General features: G+C 38.8%; 1 protein-coding gene across 1 annotated transcript in view; it reads right to left on the bottom strand.

The window, feature by feature from the left end:
* LOC139749133 (sorting nexin-25-like) overlaps positions 1–21,331 on the bottom strand; it is a 455,484-nt gene that overhangs the window by 247,261 nt on the left and 186,892 nt on the right. The window contains 1 exon segment of the mRNA XM_071662758.1: positions 5,883–6,003. Within this exon segment, the coding sequence (XP_071518859.1) occupies positions 5,883–6,003 (121 nt within the window).

The raw sequence follows: 21,331 nt of genomic DNA on the forward strand, positions 1-21,331 counted from the left end.
AAATAATATATATATATATATATATATTCTTCTTTTCTTTTAAACTATTCGCCATTTCCCGCGGAAGCGGAAGTGAGTAATAGGGAGGGGGAGGGGGCGAAGGTTCTGGGAGTGTTGAAAAATGTGTAGAAGGGAAGAACATCATCTCGGAAAGCAAAAATGGGTATGTTTGAAGGAATTGTGGTTTCTAATGTTATATGGTTGCGAGGCATGGGCTATAGATAGAGTTGTGTGGAGGAGGATGGATGTGTTGCAAATGAGATGTTTGAGGACAGTATGTGGTGTGAGGTGGTTTGATCGAGTAAGTAATGAAAGGGTAAGAGAGATGTGTGGTTCAGAGAGCAGAAGAGGGTGTTTTGAAATGGTTTGGTCACATGGAGAGAATGCGTGAGGAAAGATTGATAAAAAGGATATATGTGTCAGAGGTGGAGGGAACGAGGAGAAGTGGGAGACCAAATTGGAGGTGGAAAGATGGAGTGCAAAAGATTTTGAGGAATTGGGGCCTGAACATGCAAGAGGGTGAAAGGAGTGCAAGGATAGATTGAACTGGAACGATGTGGTATACCGGGGTCGACGTGCTGTCAATGGATTGAACCAGGGCATGTGAGGCGTCTGGGGTAAACCATGGAATGTTTTGTGGGGCCTGGATGTCGAGGGGGAGCTGTGGTTTCGGTGCATTATGTATGACAGCTAGAGACTGAGTGTGAATGAATGTGGCCTTTGTTGTCTTTTCCTAGTGATACCTCGTGCGCATGCCGGGGTAGGGGGTTGTCATTTTATGTATGGCGGGGTGGCGACGGGAATGAATAAAGGCAGAAAGTATGAATTATGCACATGTGTATATATATGTATATGTATGTCTGAGTATGTATATATGTATATGTCTGAGTATGTATATATATGTATATGTTGAAATGTATAGGTATGTATATGTGTGTGTGTGTGGACGTGTATGTATATACATGTGTATGTGGGTGGGTTGGGCCATTCTTTCGTCTGTTTCCTTGTGCTACCTCACTGACGCGGGAGACAGCAACAAAGTATAACATATAAATGAATAAATATAAAACCATGAGGTAGGAGAGAAAGAATTCTTCTTCTGTATTTCCTGCATGTCACAGAAGGTGCATATTGGGGGCAGGAGAGGATCTGCAAACCCTCCTCTTCTTATATTTCCACTACTAAAAGAGGAAACAAGCAGAAGCCAGACGGAAAGCACTCACCCTCATTGAATGCTCAGATTAGGGTGTCTGAACGTGTGCGGATGTACACAAGATAAGAGGAGAGATACAGGTAGTACGTTTGAGGAAAAACCTGGATATTCTGGCCCTGAGTAAAGAAAGCTCAAGGGTAAAGGGAAAGAATGGTTTAGAGTTGTCTTAGGAGTCATGTCAGGAGTTGTTGAGAGGACAACAGCTAAGAAAGGATTAGCACTATTGAAGCAGGAGTTGTTAGTGTTTGACAGCGAATAAGGAAGTACATCTATGATTGTGGGTAAAACTGAAAGCGGATGGCAAGAGATGGGTGATTATTGGTGCTTATATGAGAGGCAAGAGTTTTGGGAGCAGCTGAGTAAGTGTGTCAGTAGTTTGATGAATGAGACTGGGTATTAGAGATGGGGTGATTTAAATGCAAAGGTAAGTAATGTGGTAGTTGAGGATAAAATTGGGGCACATGGGATAATCAGTGTTATGAAAGGAAATAGTGAAGAGCTTGAGGAGTTGTGTGCTGAAAAAAGACTGGTGATTAGTAATACCTGGTTCAAAAAGAGTGATATACACATGTATACATATGGGAGTAGGAGAGATGGGCATTATTAGATTAAATATTAATTGACAGACAAGTGATACAGAAACTTTTGGATATGAATGTGCTGAATGGGGCAACTGGTGGGATGTCTGATCAGTATCTCATGGAGGAAGGGATGAGGATTTGTAGAAGCTTTCGAAAAAGAGGAAACAATGCAGAAGAGAAGAGAGTGGTGAGAGTAAGTGAGCTTGGAAAGGAGACTTGTGTGAAGAAATATCAAGCAGGACTGAGTGTAGAATGTGAAAAGGTTACAGTAAATGAAGCAAGAAGAGTGGGTGAGGAATGGAAGGTATCTAGGGAAATGGTGATGGCATGTGTAAGAGATGTATGTGGCGTGCAAAAGGTGGGATGTGGGCAGATTAAACAGGGTAGTGAGTGGTGGGATGAAGAAATAAAGTTGCTAGTGAAAGAGAAAAGAGAGGTATTTGAAGAGTACTTACTGGAAGGGAGTGCAAATGATTGATATAGTGAGTCGTGGAATGAAGAAATAAACTGCTAGTGAAAGAAAAAAAAGAGAGGTATTTGAGCAGTACTTACTAGAAAGGAGTGCAAATGATTGGGAAATGTACAAGAGAAAACAGCAAGAGGTCACAAGGAAGGTTAAGGGGTTGAAAAAGAGGGCAAATGAGAGATGGGCTGAGTGAGTATCATTAAACTTTAGGGAGTGTAAATATATATTTTTGAAGGAGGTTGATAATGTGTGAACGACAAGAGAACTAATGGCAACATCAGTCAGGGAAGAAAAAGGAGAGTGATACCAGGTAGTGATGAAGTGAACAGGAGATGGATTGAGTATTTTGAAGGATTGTTAAATGTGTCTCATGTCAGAGTGGCAGATGTAATGTGTTTTTGTCAGGGTGGTATGCAAAGTGAAAGAGTCTTGGAGAGTGGTTTAGTAAAGAGAGTAGAGGCGGTGAAAGCCCTAAATAAGATGAAATGTGGCAAAGCAGCTGGAGTGAATGGTGCTGCAGTTGAATATATTAAGAAAGGGGATGCATGTGTTGCTGATTAGTTGATAAAGATAAACAGTGCATGTATGGAACATGATGAGGTGTCTGAGGATTGGAAGAATGAATTTATAGTGCCACTGTATAAAAGCAAAGAGGATATAGGTAAGTGCTCAAACTACTGAGGTATGAGTGGGTTGAGTAGACCCGGTAAATTGTATGGGAGGATATTGATTGAGAGGGTGAGGGCATGTAAAAAGCATCAGACTGGGGAGGAACAGTGTGGTTTCAGAAGCACAGGTACACCACCAAATTTCCGGCAACTGATGGTTCGGCACCTCCTTCAGTGGACAAAATTACATGAGGGAACTTGAAATTACCGCAGCCACTGGACTACTTTACTGGGTGGCCGCAGGTGGTAATGTGTGTAAGGTGCACTTAATTACATTCTTTACACTGCACTTGGTGGTGATACTGCAATTCTGTGAGATTCTTAGCTTATTTTGCTTAAATCTAACCCTAGCTATGGCTTCTAAGACATATGAGAGTGTCAGTCGTGGTGTTAAACGTAAACACCAGTCCATATCGATCAAGACAAAGTAGAACTGTTGGAAAATGGACTGTGGTGTTTCAGTGCATAAGCTGTGTGACATCTACAGTATCAGTTCATCAACAGTTTATGACAGAAAGAAGCAAAGAAAGAAAATATTGAAATTCTATGCAGAGAGTGATTCCAAGAAGCAAATGACAATTAGAAAAATTATGAAAGATGGTTAGAGTACTGAGTACGATTGAGTGATGATGGAATGGTTTCAACAGCATCAGAGTGATGGAGTGGACTTGTCAGGTAGCTTGATAATGGACTAGGCTAAGTTCTTCCATAAAGAACTTAAATTACAAAATGAGCATGACTGTAATGAAGGATGGTCTCAAAGATTCAAGAAGCGTCATGGAATTTCCATGAATAAAGTGCGTGGAGAAAAACAGTTTGCAAACCATGTAGGAGCTGCTGAGTATGTGGACGAATCTGCAAAACTCGTAGCTGACAAGCACCTCAGGCCTGAGCAGGTGTATAATGCAGATGAAATTGCATTATTCTGGTGATGCACACCTAGGAAAACATTAACAACAGAAGACGAAGAAGACCCCACAGGATTCAAACAATCCAAGGACAGACTTACCATCTTAGGGTGCTCAAACACTTAATATTTGCTTCATCTAAATTTCTACCAGCCCATGGTATACTTTAGACAAATGGGAGATGTATAATTAGTGGGTTAGAGGTGTGTTGAGGAATTATTATTACGTGACCATGGTTGGTCTGGCAAAATAGTTAATCCAGCAAGGCTTTGGAACCAAGAGTGCTGGAAAACTGGTGGTGTACCTGTAGTAGAGGATGTGTGGATCAGATATTTACTATGAAGAATGTATGTGAAAAATACTTAGAAAAACAGATGGATTTGCATATGGCATTCACGGATCTGGAGAAGGCATATGACAGGGTTGACAGAGATGCTTTGTGGAAGGTTTTAAGAATTTATGGTTAGGGAGGTAAGCAACTACAAGCAGTGAGAAGATTCTATTAAGGGAGTAAGGTGTGTGTACCAGTAAGAAGAGAGGAAAATGAATGGTTCTAAGTGAAGGCTGGGTGTGTGATGTTAACATGGTCGTTTAATTTGTTTATGGATGGGGTAGTGAGGTAGATAAATGCGAAGGTCTTGGAGAGAGGGGAGAGTATGCAGTCTGTGGGGGATGAGAGGGCTTGAAAAGTCAGTCAGTTTTTGTTTGTTGATGATACAGTTCTTGTGGCTAATCCCAGTGAGAAACTGAAGAGGTTGGCAACTTAGCTTGGAAGAGTGTCTCAAATAACAAGGTTATTAGATTCAACAGGGTTAAGGGTCAGGTTAGTTGGGATGTAAGTTTGAATGATAAAAACTGGAGGAAAAGAAGTGCTTTAGATATCTAAGATTGGACTTAGCATTGAATGAAAACATGAAAGTAGAAGAGAGTCACAGGGTGGGAGAGGGGGCAAAGGCTGTGGGAGCACTACAGAAAGTGTGGAAAGAGAAAACATTATCTAAGAGGGTAAAAGTGGGTATGTGTGAGGGAATAGTGGGTTCAACAATCTAAAAATAGCTATACTTAACCTCTGTGATCTTGTGCATGATAAAATGTATTTCTACTTGTTTTCTATAAATTCTTATGGCAGACAGCTTCAGCATCAGGCTACAGATTTGTCACTACCATTTCTCCCTTCATCCAATCTTATGTATGATCCCATCTTCATACAATAACAAGTACTTTATGGCACTCGTGTGATTACATCTTTGCTAATTCCATTCATTTCAAAATGCTCACCTTCTCCCACACCTCTGTGAAGCAACATTAAGAACTAAACCTTTGAGGAAAAAATCCTCACTTTGCTCTTTCTGTTCCTATTTCAAGAAGGTGCTTATAACAGAGCTGAAGATTTTCAGTACTCCACTTCTGCCCCTCTTAGTCACTTTCAAAGACATGTAGGGATAAGCTTTGCAGATTATTGATACATTTTATGAAAACTATGGTAAATAATCTTACTTATTACTATACATCAGAAGTAGCTTGGGATCATTCTTGTTTTCTTTTGCAAAAAAGTGTAGGAATGCCCAGCATGGATCTTTGAATAAAGACCAAGGATAAGGCAGAAGAAAGAGAAGCACTATGTTTATGGGAGGGGTATTTCAAATGAAAAATACTGAAAAGTATTGCATCTATTGTCTGAGAAAGTATGTCTTTGAGTCACCTTCATTCAATGTGTGAAAAATTATCTGATTCCAAATCACTGAATCTGAATGCTTACTTTTCTTCCCAGAAATTGCAAAATGTTGCTTCACTTTCCTTAATATCATTTACCACTAATATCTTCTGTTTTTCTTGTCACATTCATATCACAGACACCTAACTTGAGCTTTCAATATATTGTGCACAGCAAGGTAATCTAAAGATCCCCATCATATCAATGCAACATGTAACGTATCTTGTAAATCAGCTGACTACAATTGACAGAATTCAAATTGCTAAAAATTTTCCATTCTCACTAAAACACATGGAACACAGCACATTTATAATACCACACATTCCACATACCTGAAGCAAGTCACCTTTTCCGGATCCTTGTGGTGTACTTTCACGGCTCAAATCCACACCTTTGGCTTTTTTCAGATTGTTGATTGCTGTTGCTTGCATTATCTCATTAATAATGTTCCGTCTGCACAAAATTAATCACATTAGATTCTTTGTAATGGCATACAAAACTAAAAATTTGATGAAACAACAGGTGATGAGCAAATATTATGCTAACAGTACTGAGAGGGATTATGCTATATGTGATTACAGATCATACATTACTAAAGAAAGAAAGGCTCTTTGAAAAGTAAAAATTCAAAATATAACCATGGACTGAATGCTTCAACAAAGAAATGATAATGTAGATAAAAGTGAACACAGATATACAGTTAATAAAACTGCAATTTCAAAGAGATCATATTCTACAACTCAATAAATGAAAAATCAACTGTCAAACCATGCTTAGTACATACTAATCATTATTCATGCTGTACATTCTTATGCAATACAAGTCTGATAATTGCATGCAATATAAAAACTATCAAAAATATCAAATCTAAAATCATTACATATCCCTTACTATAGATAGATTGCAATTCTTTGATAAAATGTCTTGAATAAGCAATAAGCTTTGCACACATTACTGTATAAGGTGAATAGCACAAACAAAATAGTATTCAACCCATAAAATGCAGTTTTTTTATAACATCCACAACCTACTTCTATCATCTAAACTAAGCATTTGGGCACAAAGGCCAAAAATGTAAAAGGCTTGTGGTGCCAAAAGATTTTTTGTCAAACAGCTACCACCTTTATAGTATAAACCCACAATTATAGATTGAATTTTGATCCTTAAAGGAACCAAACAGGTAGACTTCCTTGATTTGAGGAAAAATATGTATATGAATGGGAATACCTGGTTTAAAAAGAACATACACAGGTATTCGTATGTGAGCAGGAAAGATGGTCAGTGGGTATTACTGAATTATGTGTCAAATGATAGGCATGTAAAAGAGAGATCTTTGGATGTGAATGTGCTAGAGGGCAGCTAGTAGGATGTGTGAGCACCATCTTGTTTGGCAAAGGTGAAGATTTGCAGAGGTTTTTAGAAAAGAGGAAATATCATCAAACAAGACAGTAGTGAGAGTAAGTGAGCTTAGAAAACAGATTTGTGTGAAGAAATACCAGGAAAGATTGAGAGTAGCATGATAAACAGTGAAAGTAAATGAAACTAGAAGAGTGGGTGAGGATTGGGAGATATTTAGGGGAAGCAATGTTGGCATGTGTGAGAGATGCCTGTGGATTGCATATTAAAGAGGGTAGTAAGTGGTGAGATGAAGATAGGTTCTAGTGAAAAAGAAAAGAGAGGCATATGGGCGGTACTTACAAGGAAGGAGTGCAAATGATTGGGAATTGCATAAGAGAAAGCAGCAGGCAGTCAAGAGGAAGGTGCTGGGGTTGGAAAAGAAGGCAAATGAGAGTTGGGGTACATAAGTATCGATAAACTTGAAGGAGAAAAAGAAAATGTTTTGGGAGGAGGTTAATAATGCACAAAAAGCAAGAGAACAAATGGAAACATTGGTGAGGGGGCAAAGGAGGAAGTGGTAACAGGTAGTGATGAAGTGAAGAGGGGATGTTGTGAGTATTTTGAAGAAGCGCTGAATGTCTTATGATATGGTGACACATGGAGGGTATTTGGGTTGGGGTGGTATGCAAAGTGAGAGTCATGGAGAGTGATTTGGTGAAAGCCTTACATAAGATAAAATGTGGCAAGGTGGCAGGAGCAGATGGTATTGCATTTGAATTTCTAAAGAAAGGGGGTGACTGTGTTGCTGATTGGTTAATCAGGATATTCAATGTATGTATGGATCATGGTGGGGTACCTGAGGTTTGGAGGAATGCATGTATGGTGCCAATGTATAAAGGCAAGGGGGATGAAGGTGAGTTTTTAAATTACTGAAGTATAAGTTTGCTGAGTTTTCTTTTAAGATGTATGGGAGAGTGGTGATTGAGAGGGTGAAAGTATGTACAGAGATTCAGAGTGGGCAGGAACAATATGGTTTTAGATATGGTTGAGGATGTATGGATCAGGTATTTGCTTTAAAGAATGTAAGAAATACTTAGGGAAACAGATTGCTTTGTATATGGCATTTATGGATCTGAAGAAATCATATGATATGGTTGACAGATATGCCATGTGGAAGGTCTTAAGAATGTATGGTGTCATTGGAAAGTTACTAGAAGCAGTGAGAAGTTTTTATCAAGGGTGTAAGGCATGTGTACAAGTAAGAAGAGAGGAGAGCGAGTGATTTCTAATGAGGGCTGGTCTATGGCAAGGGTGTGTGATGTCACCACGGTTGTTCGATTTGTTTATGGATGGGGTGGTGAGGGAGGTAAATGCAAGAGTCTTGGAGAGAGGTACAAATTCGCAGTCGGTATATAGAATGAGAGGACCTGGGATGTGAGTCAACTGATGTTTGCTGATAATCAAACACTACTGATAGATTTGAGTAAGAAAGTACAGAAGCTGGCGACTGAGTTTGGAAGTGTGTGTGAGAGGAGGAAGTTGAGAGTAAATTTGATGAATAGGTTGAGGCACAAGTTAGTTGGGGTGTGAGTTTGAAAGGAGAAAAAAATGGAATTGAAGTGTTTTAGGAGCTCGAGAGTGGATATGGCAGGGAAAAGAATGATGGAAGCAGAGGTGAATCACAGAGAGGGTGAGAGGGTGAAGGTTCTGGGAGCATTGGCAATTGTGTGTAAAGATAGCTCATTATCTGTGAAGGCAAAAGTGGGTATATTTGAGGGTATAATAGTTTTAACATTTCAATATTGATGTGAGGCATGGGCTGGAGATGATCTTGTGAGGAGGAGGGTAGATGTGTTGGAAATGAAATGCTTGAGAACTTTATGTGATGTAAGGTGGTTTCATCTAAAAGGTAATGAAAGACTAAGAAAGAGACCAAATTGGAAATGGAAGGATGGAGTGAAAAAGGTTTGAGAGACTGGGACCTGAACATGCAGTAGGGTGAATGGTGTATGTGGGTTGGAGTAAACTGGTGTGATAAGACATATATTACATCTCAGTATCATAATTTACCACAAGAACAAGAAAACTGATGACTACACTATGGGGAACAACCTCACACAATACAATAACTCACAACAATCAACTATTGTACTTTACTACTGAAGATTGTATACTTTAAAACAATGTTATCTACATCAGTACAACAACTACATCACATAGCTGATGTTTAACACTTCATCTTCAAAACTGAGGCCCTAAATTACATATGCAACAACTTAACATGAATCTCACTTGTCAGCATCTTTCTAAAAACACAGTGATGCTGAAACATTACCATCAGCCAACAAGACCACAGATAACAAAACCCATGAACATAAGAGAATATAATTTCTTCATGAATCATCAAAGTACATGACAAGCAAGGACTTTGCAATTATTCTATACTACACCCAAAATGACCCTCCTCTCTACTTCCACCAAACTTTCCCAGTTACAGACACTTCACGCAAACCCCCAAGTCTTTAACCCAATGAGTTTGACCCCAACCGACCACAACACCATGCATGAACTCTAAGGAAACAAGGTCCACCAATCAACATATCTACACCACTACCTTCATTTGTAACATTTCAAGATGTGACTCTCCTGTTTTGTACTTTATATTGTGTTGCATCATTTGTAATCAATTTGACTGAAGATGGGCAGTATTTGTGTTCCAACTAGGTTTTGTGTATTTCAAGAATAAAAAGAAAATCAACTGAAAATTAATATCATCTTTTTCATTATTTTTTTCATTATACTTTGTCACTGTCTCCCGCGTTAGTGAGGTAGTGCAACGAAACAGACGAAAGAATGGCCCAACCCACCTACATACACATGTATATATATAAATGTCCACACACACACATATACACACATATACATTTCAACGTATACATATATACGCATACACAGACATATACATGTATACACATGTACATAATTCATAATTGCTGCCTTTATCATTCCAGTTACCACCCCGCCACACATGAAATGACACCCCCATCCCTGACGCGCGCGAGGTAGTGCTAGGAAAAGATAACAAAGCCCACATTCGTTCATACTCAGTCTCTAGCGGTCATGTATAATGCACTGAAACCACAGCTCCATTTCCACTTCCAGGCACCACAGAACTTTCCATGGTTTACCCAAAACGCTTCATATGCCCTGGTTCAATCCATTGACAGCACATCAACCCCAGTATACCACATCGTTCCAATTCACTCTATTCCCTGCATGCTTTTCACCCTTCTGAATGTTCTGGCCCCGATCACTCAAAATCTTCTTCACTCCACCCTTCTACCTCCAATTTGGTCTCCCACTTCTCGTTCCCTCCACCTCTGACACATATATCCTCTTTGTCAATCTTTCCTCACTCATTCTCTACATGTGACAAAACAATTTCAATACACCCTCTTCTGCTCTCTCAACCACACTCTTTTTATTACCATGCATCTCTCTTACCCTTTCATTACTTACTCGATCAAACCACCTCACACAACATACTGTCCTCAAACACACCCACCCTCCGCTGCACAACTCTATCTATAGCCTACACCTCGCAACCATATAACATTGTTGAAACCACTATTCCTTCAAACATACCCTTTTTTGCTCTCCAAGATAACGTTCTCGCCTTCCACACATTCTTCAATGCTCCCAGAACCTTAGCCCCCTCCCCCACCCTGTGACTCACTTCTGCTTCCATGGTTCCATCCACTGCCAAATCCACTCCCAGAAATCTAAAACACTTCACTTCCTCAAGTTTTTCTCCATTCAAACTTATCTCCCAATTAATTTGTCCCTCAACCCTACTGAACCTAATAACCTTGATCTTATTCATATTTACTCTCAGCTTTCTTCTTTCACACAATTTACCAAAGTCAGTCACCGACTTCTGCAGTTTCTCACCTAAATCAGGCATCAGCGCTGTATCATCAGCTAACAACAACTGACTCACTTCTCAAGCCTTCTCATCCACAACAGACTGCATACTTGCCCCTCTCTCCAAAACTCTTGCATTTACCTCCCAAACAACACATCCATAAACAAATTGAACAGCCATGGATACATCATGCACCCGACACTCATTGGGAACCAATCACTCCTCTCTTCCTACTCGTACACATGCCTGACATCCTTGATAAAACTATTCACTGCTTCTAACAATTTACCTCCCACACCATATACTCTTGATACCTTCCACAAAGCATCTCCATCAACTCTATCATATGCCTTCTTCAGATCCATATGTGCCATATACAAATCCATCTGTTATTCTAAGTATTTCTCACATATATTCTTCAAAGAAACACCTGATCCACACATCCTCTACCACTTCTGAAACCACACTGCTCTTCCCCAATCTGATACTCGGTACATGCCTTGACCCTCTCAATCGATACCCTCAATCAATTTCCCAGGAATACTAAAAAACTTATTCCTCTGTAATTTGAACACTCACCTTTGTCCCCTTTGCCTTTGTACAGTGGCACCAAACATGCAATGCACCAATCCTCAGGCACTTCACCATGAACCATACATGCACTGAATATCCTCCCTAACCAGTCAACAACAGTCATCCCCTTTTTTAATTCATTCCAAAGCAGTACCATCCAAACCCGCCACCTTGCTGGCTTTCATCTTCCACAAAACTTTCGTTACCTCTTCTCTGTTTACCAAATCATTCTCCCTGACCATTTCACTTCACACATGACCCCGACCAAAATAACCTATATCTGCCACTCTATCACAAAACACATTCAACAAACCCTCAAAATACCCATTCCATCTCCCTCTAACTTCACCACTACTAGTTATTACCTCCCCATTTGCCCCCTTCACCGATGCTCACATTTGTTCTCTTGTCTTATGCACTTTATTTACCTCCTGTCTTTTTCTCCCTAAAGTTTAATGACACTCCCTCACCCCAAGTCTCATTTGCCCTCTTTTTCACCTCTTGCACCTTTCTCTGGACATTATATATTATATATCTTTTATTATACTTTGTCGCTCTCTCCCGTGTTAGTGAGGTAGCGCAAGGAAACAGACGAAAGAATGGCCCAACCCACCCACATACACATGTATATACATACACGTCCACACACGCACATATACATACCTATACATCTCAATGTATACATATACATACACACTCAGACATATACATATATACACATGTACATAATTCATACTGTCTGCCCTCATTCATTCATGTCGCCATCCCGCCACACATAAGATGACGGCCCCTTCCCCCCGCATGTGGGCGAGGTAGCGCTAGGAAAAGACAACAAAGGCCACATTCGTTCACACTCAGTCTCTAGCTGTCATGTATAATGCACTGAAACCACAGCTCCCTTTCCACATCTAGGCCCCATACAAGTTTCCATGGTTTACCCCAGATGCTTCACATACCCTGGCTCAATCCATTGACAGCACGTCAACCCCGGTATACCACATCGTTTCAATTAACTCTATTCCTTGCATGCCTTTCACCCTCCTGCATGTTCAGGCCAATATCACTCAAAATCTTTTTCACTCCATCTTTCCACCTCCAATTTGGTCTCCCACTTCTCCTCGTTCCCTCCACCTCTGACACATATATCCTCTTGGTCAATCTTTCCTCACCCATTCTCTCCATGAGATCAAACCATTTCAAAACACCCTCTTCTGCTCTCTCAACCACACTCTTTTTATTACCACACATCTCTCTTACCCTATTATTACTTACTCGATCAAAACACCTCACACCACATATTGACCTCAAACATCTCATTTCCAGCACATCCACCCTCCTCCGCACAACTCTATCCATAGCCCACACCTTGCAACCATATAACATTGTTGGAACCACTATTCCTTCAAACATACCCATTTTTGCTTTCCAAGATAATGTTCTCGACTTCAATACATTCTTCAACGCTCCCAGAACTTTCGCCCCCTCCCCCACCCTATGATTCACTTCCGCTTCCATGGTTCCATCCGCTGCCAAATCTACTCCCAGATATCTAAAACACTTCACTTCACATTGTTGAACCACTATTCCTTCAAACATACCCATTTTTGCTTTCCAAGATAATGTTCTCGACTTCAACACATTCTTCAATGCTCCCAGAACTTTCGCCCCCTCCCCCACCCTATGATTCACTTCCGCTTCCATGGTTCCATCCGCTGCCAAATCTACTCCCAGATATCTAAAACACTTCACTTCCTCCAGTTTTTCTCCATTCAAATTTACCTCCCAATTGACTTGTCCCTCAACCCTACTGTACCTAATAACCTTGCTCTTATTCACATTTACTCTCAGCTTTCTTCTTTCACACACTTTACCAAACTCAGTCACCAGCTGCTGCAGTATTATGTTCATTATACTTTGTCGCTGTCTCCTGCATTAGCGAGGTAGTGTAAGGAAACACACGAAAGAATGGCCCAACCCACCCACATATACATACTTATATATTTCAACGTATACATACATATACATTTCAACGTATACATACATAGGCATATACATATATAGACATGTACATATTCATACTTGCTGCCTTCATCCATTCTCATCACCACCCCGCCACACATGAAATGGCACCCCCTCCCCCCCTGCATGTGTATGAGGTAGTGCTAGGAAATGACAAAACAAGCCACAATCATTCATACTCAGTCTTTAGCTGTCACGTGTAATGCACTGAAACCACAGCTCCCTTTCCACATCCAGGCCCCACAAAACTTTTCATGGTTTACGCCAGACACTTCACATGCACTGGTTCAATCCATTGACATCACATTGACCCCGGTATACCACATCGTTCCAATTCACTCTATTCCTTGCACGCCTTTCACTCTGTTGTATGTTCAGGCCCCAATTGCTCAAAATCTTTTTCACTCCATCCTTCCACTTCCAATTTGCTCTCCCACTTCTCCTCATTCCCTCCACCTCTGACACATACATTCTCTTTGTCAATCTTTCCTCACTCATTCTCTCCATGTGACCAAACCATTTCAATACACCCTCTTCTGCTCTCTCAACCACACTCTTTTTATTACCACACATCTCTCTTACCCTTTCATTACTTACTTGATCAAACCACCTCACACCACATATTGTCCTCAAACATTTCATTTCCAACACATCCACCCTCCTCTGCACAACCCTATCTATAGCCCACGCCTAGCAACCATGTAACATTCTTGGAGCCACTATTCCCTCAAACATACCCATTTTTGCTCTCTGAGATAACGTTCTTGCCTTCCATGCACTCTTCAATGCTCCCAGAGCCTTTGCCCCCTACCCCACCCTGTGACTCACTTCCACTTCCATGGTTCCATGTGCTGCTAAATCCACTCCCAGATACCTAAAACATTTCACTCCCTCCAGTTTTTCTCCATTCAAACTTACCTCCCAAATGACTTGTCCCTCAACCCTACTGAACCTACTAATCATGCTCTTATTCACATTTACGCTCAGCTTTCTTCTTTCAACACTTTACCAAACTCAGTCACCTACTTCTGCAGTTTCTCACACGTATCAGCCACCAGCGCTATCATCAGCGAACAACAACTCACTTCCCAAGCCCTCTCATCCACAACATATATATCCACCTCTCAATGATACAGAGAAATAGCAGTGTTGGATAAGGAATAATGCGAATTACGTGTTGTTAGTGTTATGTGAGAGATAGAGAGAAAGCTTGTGTTTGTGAACTGGGTTCTAGCAACCTACATATACATGAGGCAGAAAGGAAAAACATCCTGGGTCAGGGAGGGGAGAGTGAGAGCCACTGTGATAATGGCTTACTGCACTGCTGTCACCACTTGGGAACTTCCTTATAACTACAGTATTACTGCATAAATATGATACATAAACAAACCTTGGAGATTTTCCAATTTCTGATTGAGGAACTATTTACATTATTGAAATTTAGACATCGATACATTTTACAAGACTGCATGGATCATGAAATATCTTTCTACAGAAAAAGGATAAAGGAACTCAGCGGCTTTTAACAACAGTACCAAAATGTGTCAGATGACAGGTTTACACATCAGGCATCTGTACACACAAAAAGAAAAAAGGTTTCAACCATTATCTCATACAACAGGATCAGCCAGTTATTGTAAAGGTAAAGTGCATAAATACACTTCACAAGCACATCAGGAAATGTAGGTTTAAGTTAATGAACAATCATCTAACTGCATCCAGTGTGCAAAGAACCTAAAAAAAATCCACTCACATTCAAAATTCATTAACTCTTTGGCCACAGAATTCATTTCTAATCAAAATCCAGAAAAGATGAATTCTCCGGTAGAATATGAAAGTGGTAATTGGTCTCTTTCACTCTTTCATTATCAGGGAAAAATCATAGTTTCATATCTGGCATTACTGTTTCTTAAAAACAAAATCTGAGAGCTGGGTATAAAAAAAAAAACAGAGAAATTAGAACAAATCAATTAGGGTCTCACATCAGCCTCTAGAATAGTATACATCTCCTCAAGTATAACAGATTTCTTGCTCCTTATATTCATAATGATAAGGTCTTTGTAAAGAGCATGAAAAGAAAAAATGTTAGATTCAAAGAGACACTAAGCAGTCCCTTGTTGCCAACTCAAAAGTAATCATTAAAAATGTTGCTTATTACCGTTATATATCTTTACTTATGCACTATAATATGTAACACACATATCTGATAAACAAACTGTAAGGGGTGCAAAAAACTCAACGTGTTGGATTCAAAGAGTTGTTAAGCAGCTCTAAGCTGCCAATTGATAAACATTCATCTACAGCATCATGTATTATCATCATATATCTTAATCTATGTATCATAATGCATAATATACACTTACACAGCATATCTTGACATGATGATGTTCATAACATGCCCAATTACTTTGAAAACAAAAGGAAAATGAAAATAATGTATGAATTGCTGTGTGAGTGGTAGGTGCATTGCCAACTGGTGAATGAGTCACTATTTTAGTGGGGACGTTTAACTTGTTGTGGATAGATGGGAGCATATATTGGGTGTTAGGGGCATTCGTGTAGTGTCAATAAATTACCTAAACTATTATCTAAATGAGGGTTATACAGAATAAACAGATACATAAATGAAGATATGGGTGGTGTAATAAACTGAATAAGTTGTTTTTGTGTCCAGAGGGTTTAAATTCGAGGAAGGGCAGAAAGCAAGGCTCTCTGGGTTTCTGAGGACCTAATCAGGGAAGTGTTGGAGAACCACATTAGCAGTTCAGTCTTCTCTTATAAACCTTTAACTTTTGTCACTTTTCTTGGTGAGCTGCAATGATGTGTACATCAACTCAAGCCAACAACTGTAGCCAAAGGGTTAATCATCAATTACTGAAAGAGTTCCTTTTTCAACTACTGACTCATGAATATATCCACATTTCTAAATCATCTTATTTTTTGAAAGCATTCAGTAAGGTAAAGTAGGAAAGTAATGGTTATTGCCATTATATGCAATTACAAAAGCTGATCTACATCTATTCTACTGTTTTCTTCTGAAAAATGCAGTGTGCACATTGGTTTCATGCAAGACTCCTCAACTCAGTCACATATGAAAAGAGTTCTACTGGGATGTTAAAAGGCAGTTTCAAACAGAATCATGCAATTTCTACTCAAAATGTTTTTAAATCAAGGTGCTTTTCTTGTTACTCATAAGGGACAGTATGTACTTCTCATTAAACATCACTCTACAACATTATCTATACTGCAGTAAAATCAACAGGCAAAAAAAAACAACTGAAATAAATGCTAATATACCTAAAGCTAGCAAAATCCCCTTTCAACTTTTAGTAATTTTGTCCTGTGAAAGAACAAGTTTTATAATACACTGAAATATTGATTATCATTTAAGTCAACTCTTTGCTCTTTCTTTTCTTAACTACTCTACCATGTATCAAAAAAACATAGTAATAGACTAACATGTAAATATTTCTAACTATGACTATGTAAAAGAGCTTTGATGAAACAGAAGCTTGTTTTTGCAATGTGACAGGATGAAAGCCCTAAAGTGCTTGCCTCTGCATATCCAGCAGTCTGCATTGGATATCAACTTGTTGCAAGAGCCAGAGAAAAAATCCACCAACTACGGACTGATATATTCTAAAGCTATTGCACTTTAATTAAAAGTGAAAACCTAATGCTCACTACATACACAACACACTATCTGATAGTGTAAATGCTCCCTCAATTAATGAGGTGCCTGAGGCTTCACAAAACATGAATAAGATTTGAGAAGACAGTATTCATTTTCAGATCTCACATCTTAAAGAAATACAGATATGAGCTCCTTTCTCCTTTATCAACATTATCTTTCTGCATGAGACATACATAAGTTGCCAAACTGCTTGCCTCATGAATATGATCCATTGAGTCACCCAGGGGTTGGTGGAAAGACTACCCACATCCTAGCCACATTCACACTACGTAAAATCTTCAACAGGCACAGGAACAGTTCCCTTGCCTCATGAATATGATTCGTTGAGTCACCCAGTGGTTGGTGGAAAGACTACCCAGATCCTAGCCACATTCACACTACGTAAAATCTTCAACAGGCACAGGAACAGTTCCCTTGGATAAACAGGAATAGTTCCCTTGGACAAGAGTGATCCAAGGAAAGGAAGAGCAAGGAAGCAGTCTACTAAAGCCTAATCTATCGAAGGTCAGGTTGTATCACATATCATGCTGATACATTAACATTAGGTTTATCACACTATTCGTCTATACAGCAGTACCTAACGAAAAGTTATTTGGTTATGGTAGAATGTACTTATTGTAAGTATTCCATCACAAATTTGTAGTAACTTTTTTCATAAGACTTCTAAAAATTCTAAATGGGCAATGAGAAAACCGAGTACTTATAATATGCTCCTGATATAAAAGGCAAAGGAGGGATATATCATTATGATTTTAGGAAACAGTTAATGCTGCTTTCTCTATAAACCTATGTTTACACCAAATCATGATTAAGTCAAAATGAACACTATCTCAAGATAAATATTAGGCTCTGACCACATTTCATTTAGGTCTTAGAAAAATTCATTTAGACAAGAAGAAATCTGAAAGGCTGGGGAAGTACATTAAGCAATATTAGCATTCCTAAGAAAAGACTCATTTACTTAGCATTCCCAAGAGTTACTTTAGTTTCATCAAATGTCCTTAATTCTTTGGGTCCACAGTTCACCCGTAGCCAACAGGTACTATGATAATATGTAGCAGTTGGCCGTACACTACTTGCCCTCCTACTGTACTCTCTACGCAAATGGATGAAGAAGAGAGAGGTAATAAGCTCCTCCGAGCGCTTGCTGCTCTTTCACCGTCCTTTAATGGTTCCCAGGACTAGGTACTAACATGGCAGTTGGATGAAGGATGCAATTTTAAAAGACAAGCAAAGAGCAATGCCCTGCTTTGTTCTGATGTTTGACAACTGTTGAGCATCATTAGTCCCAGGAGATTTTCAAACTTCCCCTGCAGACCCCCTCTGGGAAGGGAGCTCCCACAGGGAATGAAGAGTTTGTGATAAGGTAATGTAGGATAACTACTAGCAAAGCTTTTGATAAGTCCATGTGCTTTAATTAAGTTCAAAGCCTCTAAAATGATGCATTCAGAAGAGTATAAATTCCTTAAGTTTCCTTCTCTATATCCATCATATTAAAGTAATGAATCAAATATACACTACTAATTTCTGTACCTTCAACTATATGCCTTAGATTTAAGTGAACTTTATAAAGTGAAAAGAAAATACATTTGCAACTCTCATTTCTTTGCTGAAAATGGCTCATTTTCAAGTACTTTCTGAAATTCAAGAAATTCAGATTTAGACTTACTGTATTTTGCTTAAAACCTCCTTAGATGTGGAAAAAAGAAGAATTTATGACATGAATTGTTAGGGACAGGAAAATCTAGCTGTTTAAAAAAAAAGATCAAGCTGAATACTGCAAAATTTCTGTAAGAATATTTGCTTCATATGATGAATGGAAGTTAGATGGATAAACCCTCAATTATAGATTTGAGGTAATCAAACTATCTGGACTTTTTTTAAACAACTAGGATCTTTAACTGAATCTGAAACCTGTGCATGAGCAACATGAAAAGTACGAGATCATTAAGCTAATTAGGTCATCTTATACAATCCAAATTAATTGCTCATTCACATACAATATTTTGAAGATTTTTGTGATATTTTCAAAAAAGTGTAAAATCTATCTCATACTTAAGCCACTTGAAAAGTGAACTTAGTAAGTCAAAGTATTTTCAGTTTTCTATCACAGAAGATGGAGTAATAAACAAGGCGTTAACTGAAAAATAAGGTAAATTCATTCAACTTACTGTCTTCATTACGGCTGTAAAGTGCTATCATATCCATCCAGGATGGCAAATACAGTAAGCTTATGAAACTGTTATGGTTTAATCAGGCTATTTCACTAAAAAAAATGCTAGGTAAGGATTACTTGCCAGACTGAAATATCTAAACAGCTGAACAACCAAATTCAAATTCTATCTGTAAAAGAGTTTTGACGAATGAAAACCATTTCTCTCCAGGCAGTATCCATGAGCTTTCAAAAATTCTCTAACATCTCTGGGATTTGATACTTCTAACCCCTGATGAGGCTTATACCTCTTACACCTCATAAACCACCTTTCATGAGTTATGGACTTCAGGTTGGCATATGTCCCTTTTAACAATCAGTAGTTTCCACTTGGCAGTGATGTAATCATCCTGCCAAACATTCTGATTGTTCTATAATTCTGGGAATATGGACAACACCATGATGGTGGTCAACACTCATTCACTATTTTTTTGAGAGGGAGGGGAAGGAAGGGCAGGAAACACCTACTCAAAAATTTGCCCATGAGACACTGCCCTAAGACAGACTTTTCTTTTCAATCTTAAAAACTCCCTTTTCTCTCCATGGATGGTCTGTCCTGTATGCTGTGAAAGCATGCCAACATGGAGGGTGAGGTTTACAGAAAAACATTTTAACAATAGAAAACTATGACAAAAAGGTTACCTTACAAGCATTCTATTACACATTAACAAACCCTTCTCTCAAGAAGTTAAACACAGCAGCATGCAGGGTTGATTCTCAATGTCTGGCTTACATTATTAATCATCAAATGTGCTGAGAAGTACTAAAGATCACTTGTTAACTATTTCACTGTGCAATCAATTGTGCAAATTATCTATGAAAATATAACAGCATCTGAATGACCTTTTGTATTACTATTCCAGCACTAAAAGTTGTATCTTTTTATATTTTGCATTAATATTCCTTAAAAACCATACTAAAGAGCAAAATATAATGACAAAAATCAAGAAAAATATAGTCAATCATAAAGCCAATTTATAAAGGCATCTAAATGACCTTTTTTATTACTTTTTCAACACTAAAATAAGTTGCATTTTCTATATCTGTTGTGAATATTCCTTGAAAACCATATTAGTCAATGGTTAATAGTGATTTTAAAAAGTATTGAAATACAATGAAAAATGTTCTTAAATACACGGCACAAATACAGAAATAGCAAAGTCAATACGAGGCTAAAATCACGAATATACTTTACTTTCTTGCCTGAAAAACCCTTCTATGGAGCTTCAGCTGGACACACCAGACTAGGACCACAGGTTAAGAAGTGTAGTTTGTTGTGGGCTGAACAGTTAAGGAGTAAGTGTTCAGTGTCTTTAGTAAGAAATTTGCATCTTGAACATGATTGATCCTTTGATGTTCTGAATCTGTAGTACTATGAAAAATGGGTGGTGTCAAGAAAATAGACAAGAAAATGGTATTTGTACTTGCTTGGGGAGAGTAGTTTCAGATGGGTGACATCTTATGGGGAAAAATTCAAGCTAATAGGACAGGTGGTTTTATGCCTGTCAAGCCATTACTGTGTGTATGTGCTTAATTAATGTCACACTTGTTGAAGGAGGAGGATCTGTGAAGTGTGAAGTAGGGATCCCAATGCCACATCCTATCAAAAGCTTTGGATATATAGATGACAGCTACATAGGATTCCCCAAAATCTTTCAAAGCTGATAACTAGAGCAAGATGGGAAAAAATATCACCGGTGATAAGTCAAGTTATAGCATGGTCTGAGTGGAAGGGGTCTATGGCTGTTGTGAAGAATTGGATGCTGAACATGTTGAAGTGATTACTGTACAAAGAGCATTTCAGTTTCATTGTGCAGGTGTTGAGTGTTTGTGGTTGTGAAGCACTCAGTGATTGCTTTGAGGGCTTTGCTTTGTGTAGTTTACAATTTTGTAATATTTCTTTTTGATGGATGGATGACGTGGGTGAGGTGTAGTTCAAAATGATGCTGATGAACAGTTTATATTTTATGCTAAGGGATTCTTTTCCTTGTTCAGCACTGGTGTCAGTATGTGTTCTGAT

This window comes from Panulirus ornatus, chromosome 6 (genome assembly GCF_036320965.1).
Source record: "Panulirus ornatus isolate Po-2019 chromosome 6, ASM3632096v1, whole genome shotgun sequence".
NCBI lineage: Eukaryota > Metazoa > Arthropoda > Malacostraca > Decapoda > Palinuridae > Panulirus > Panulirus ornatus.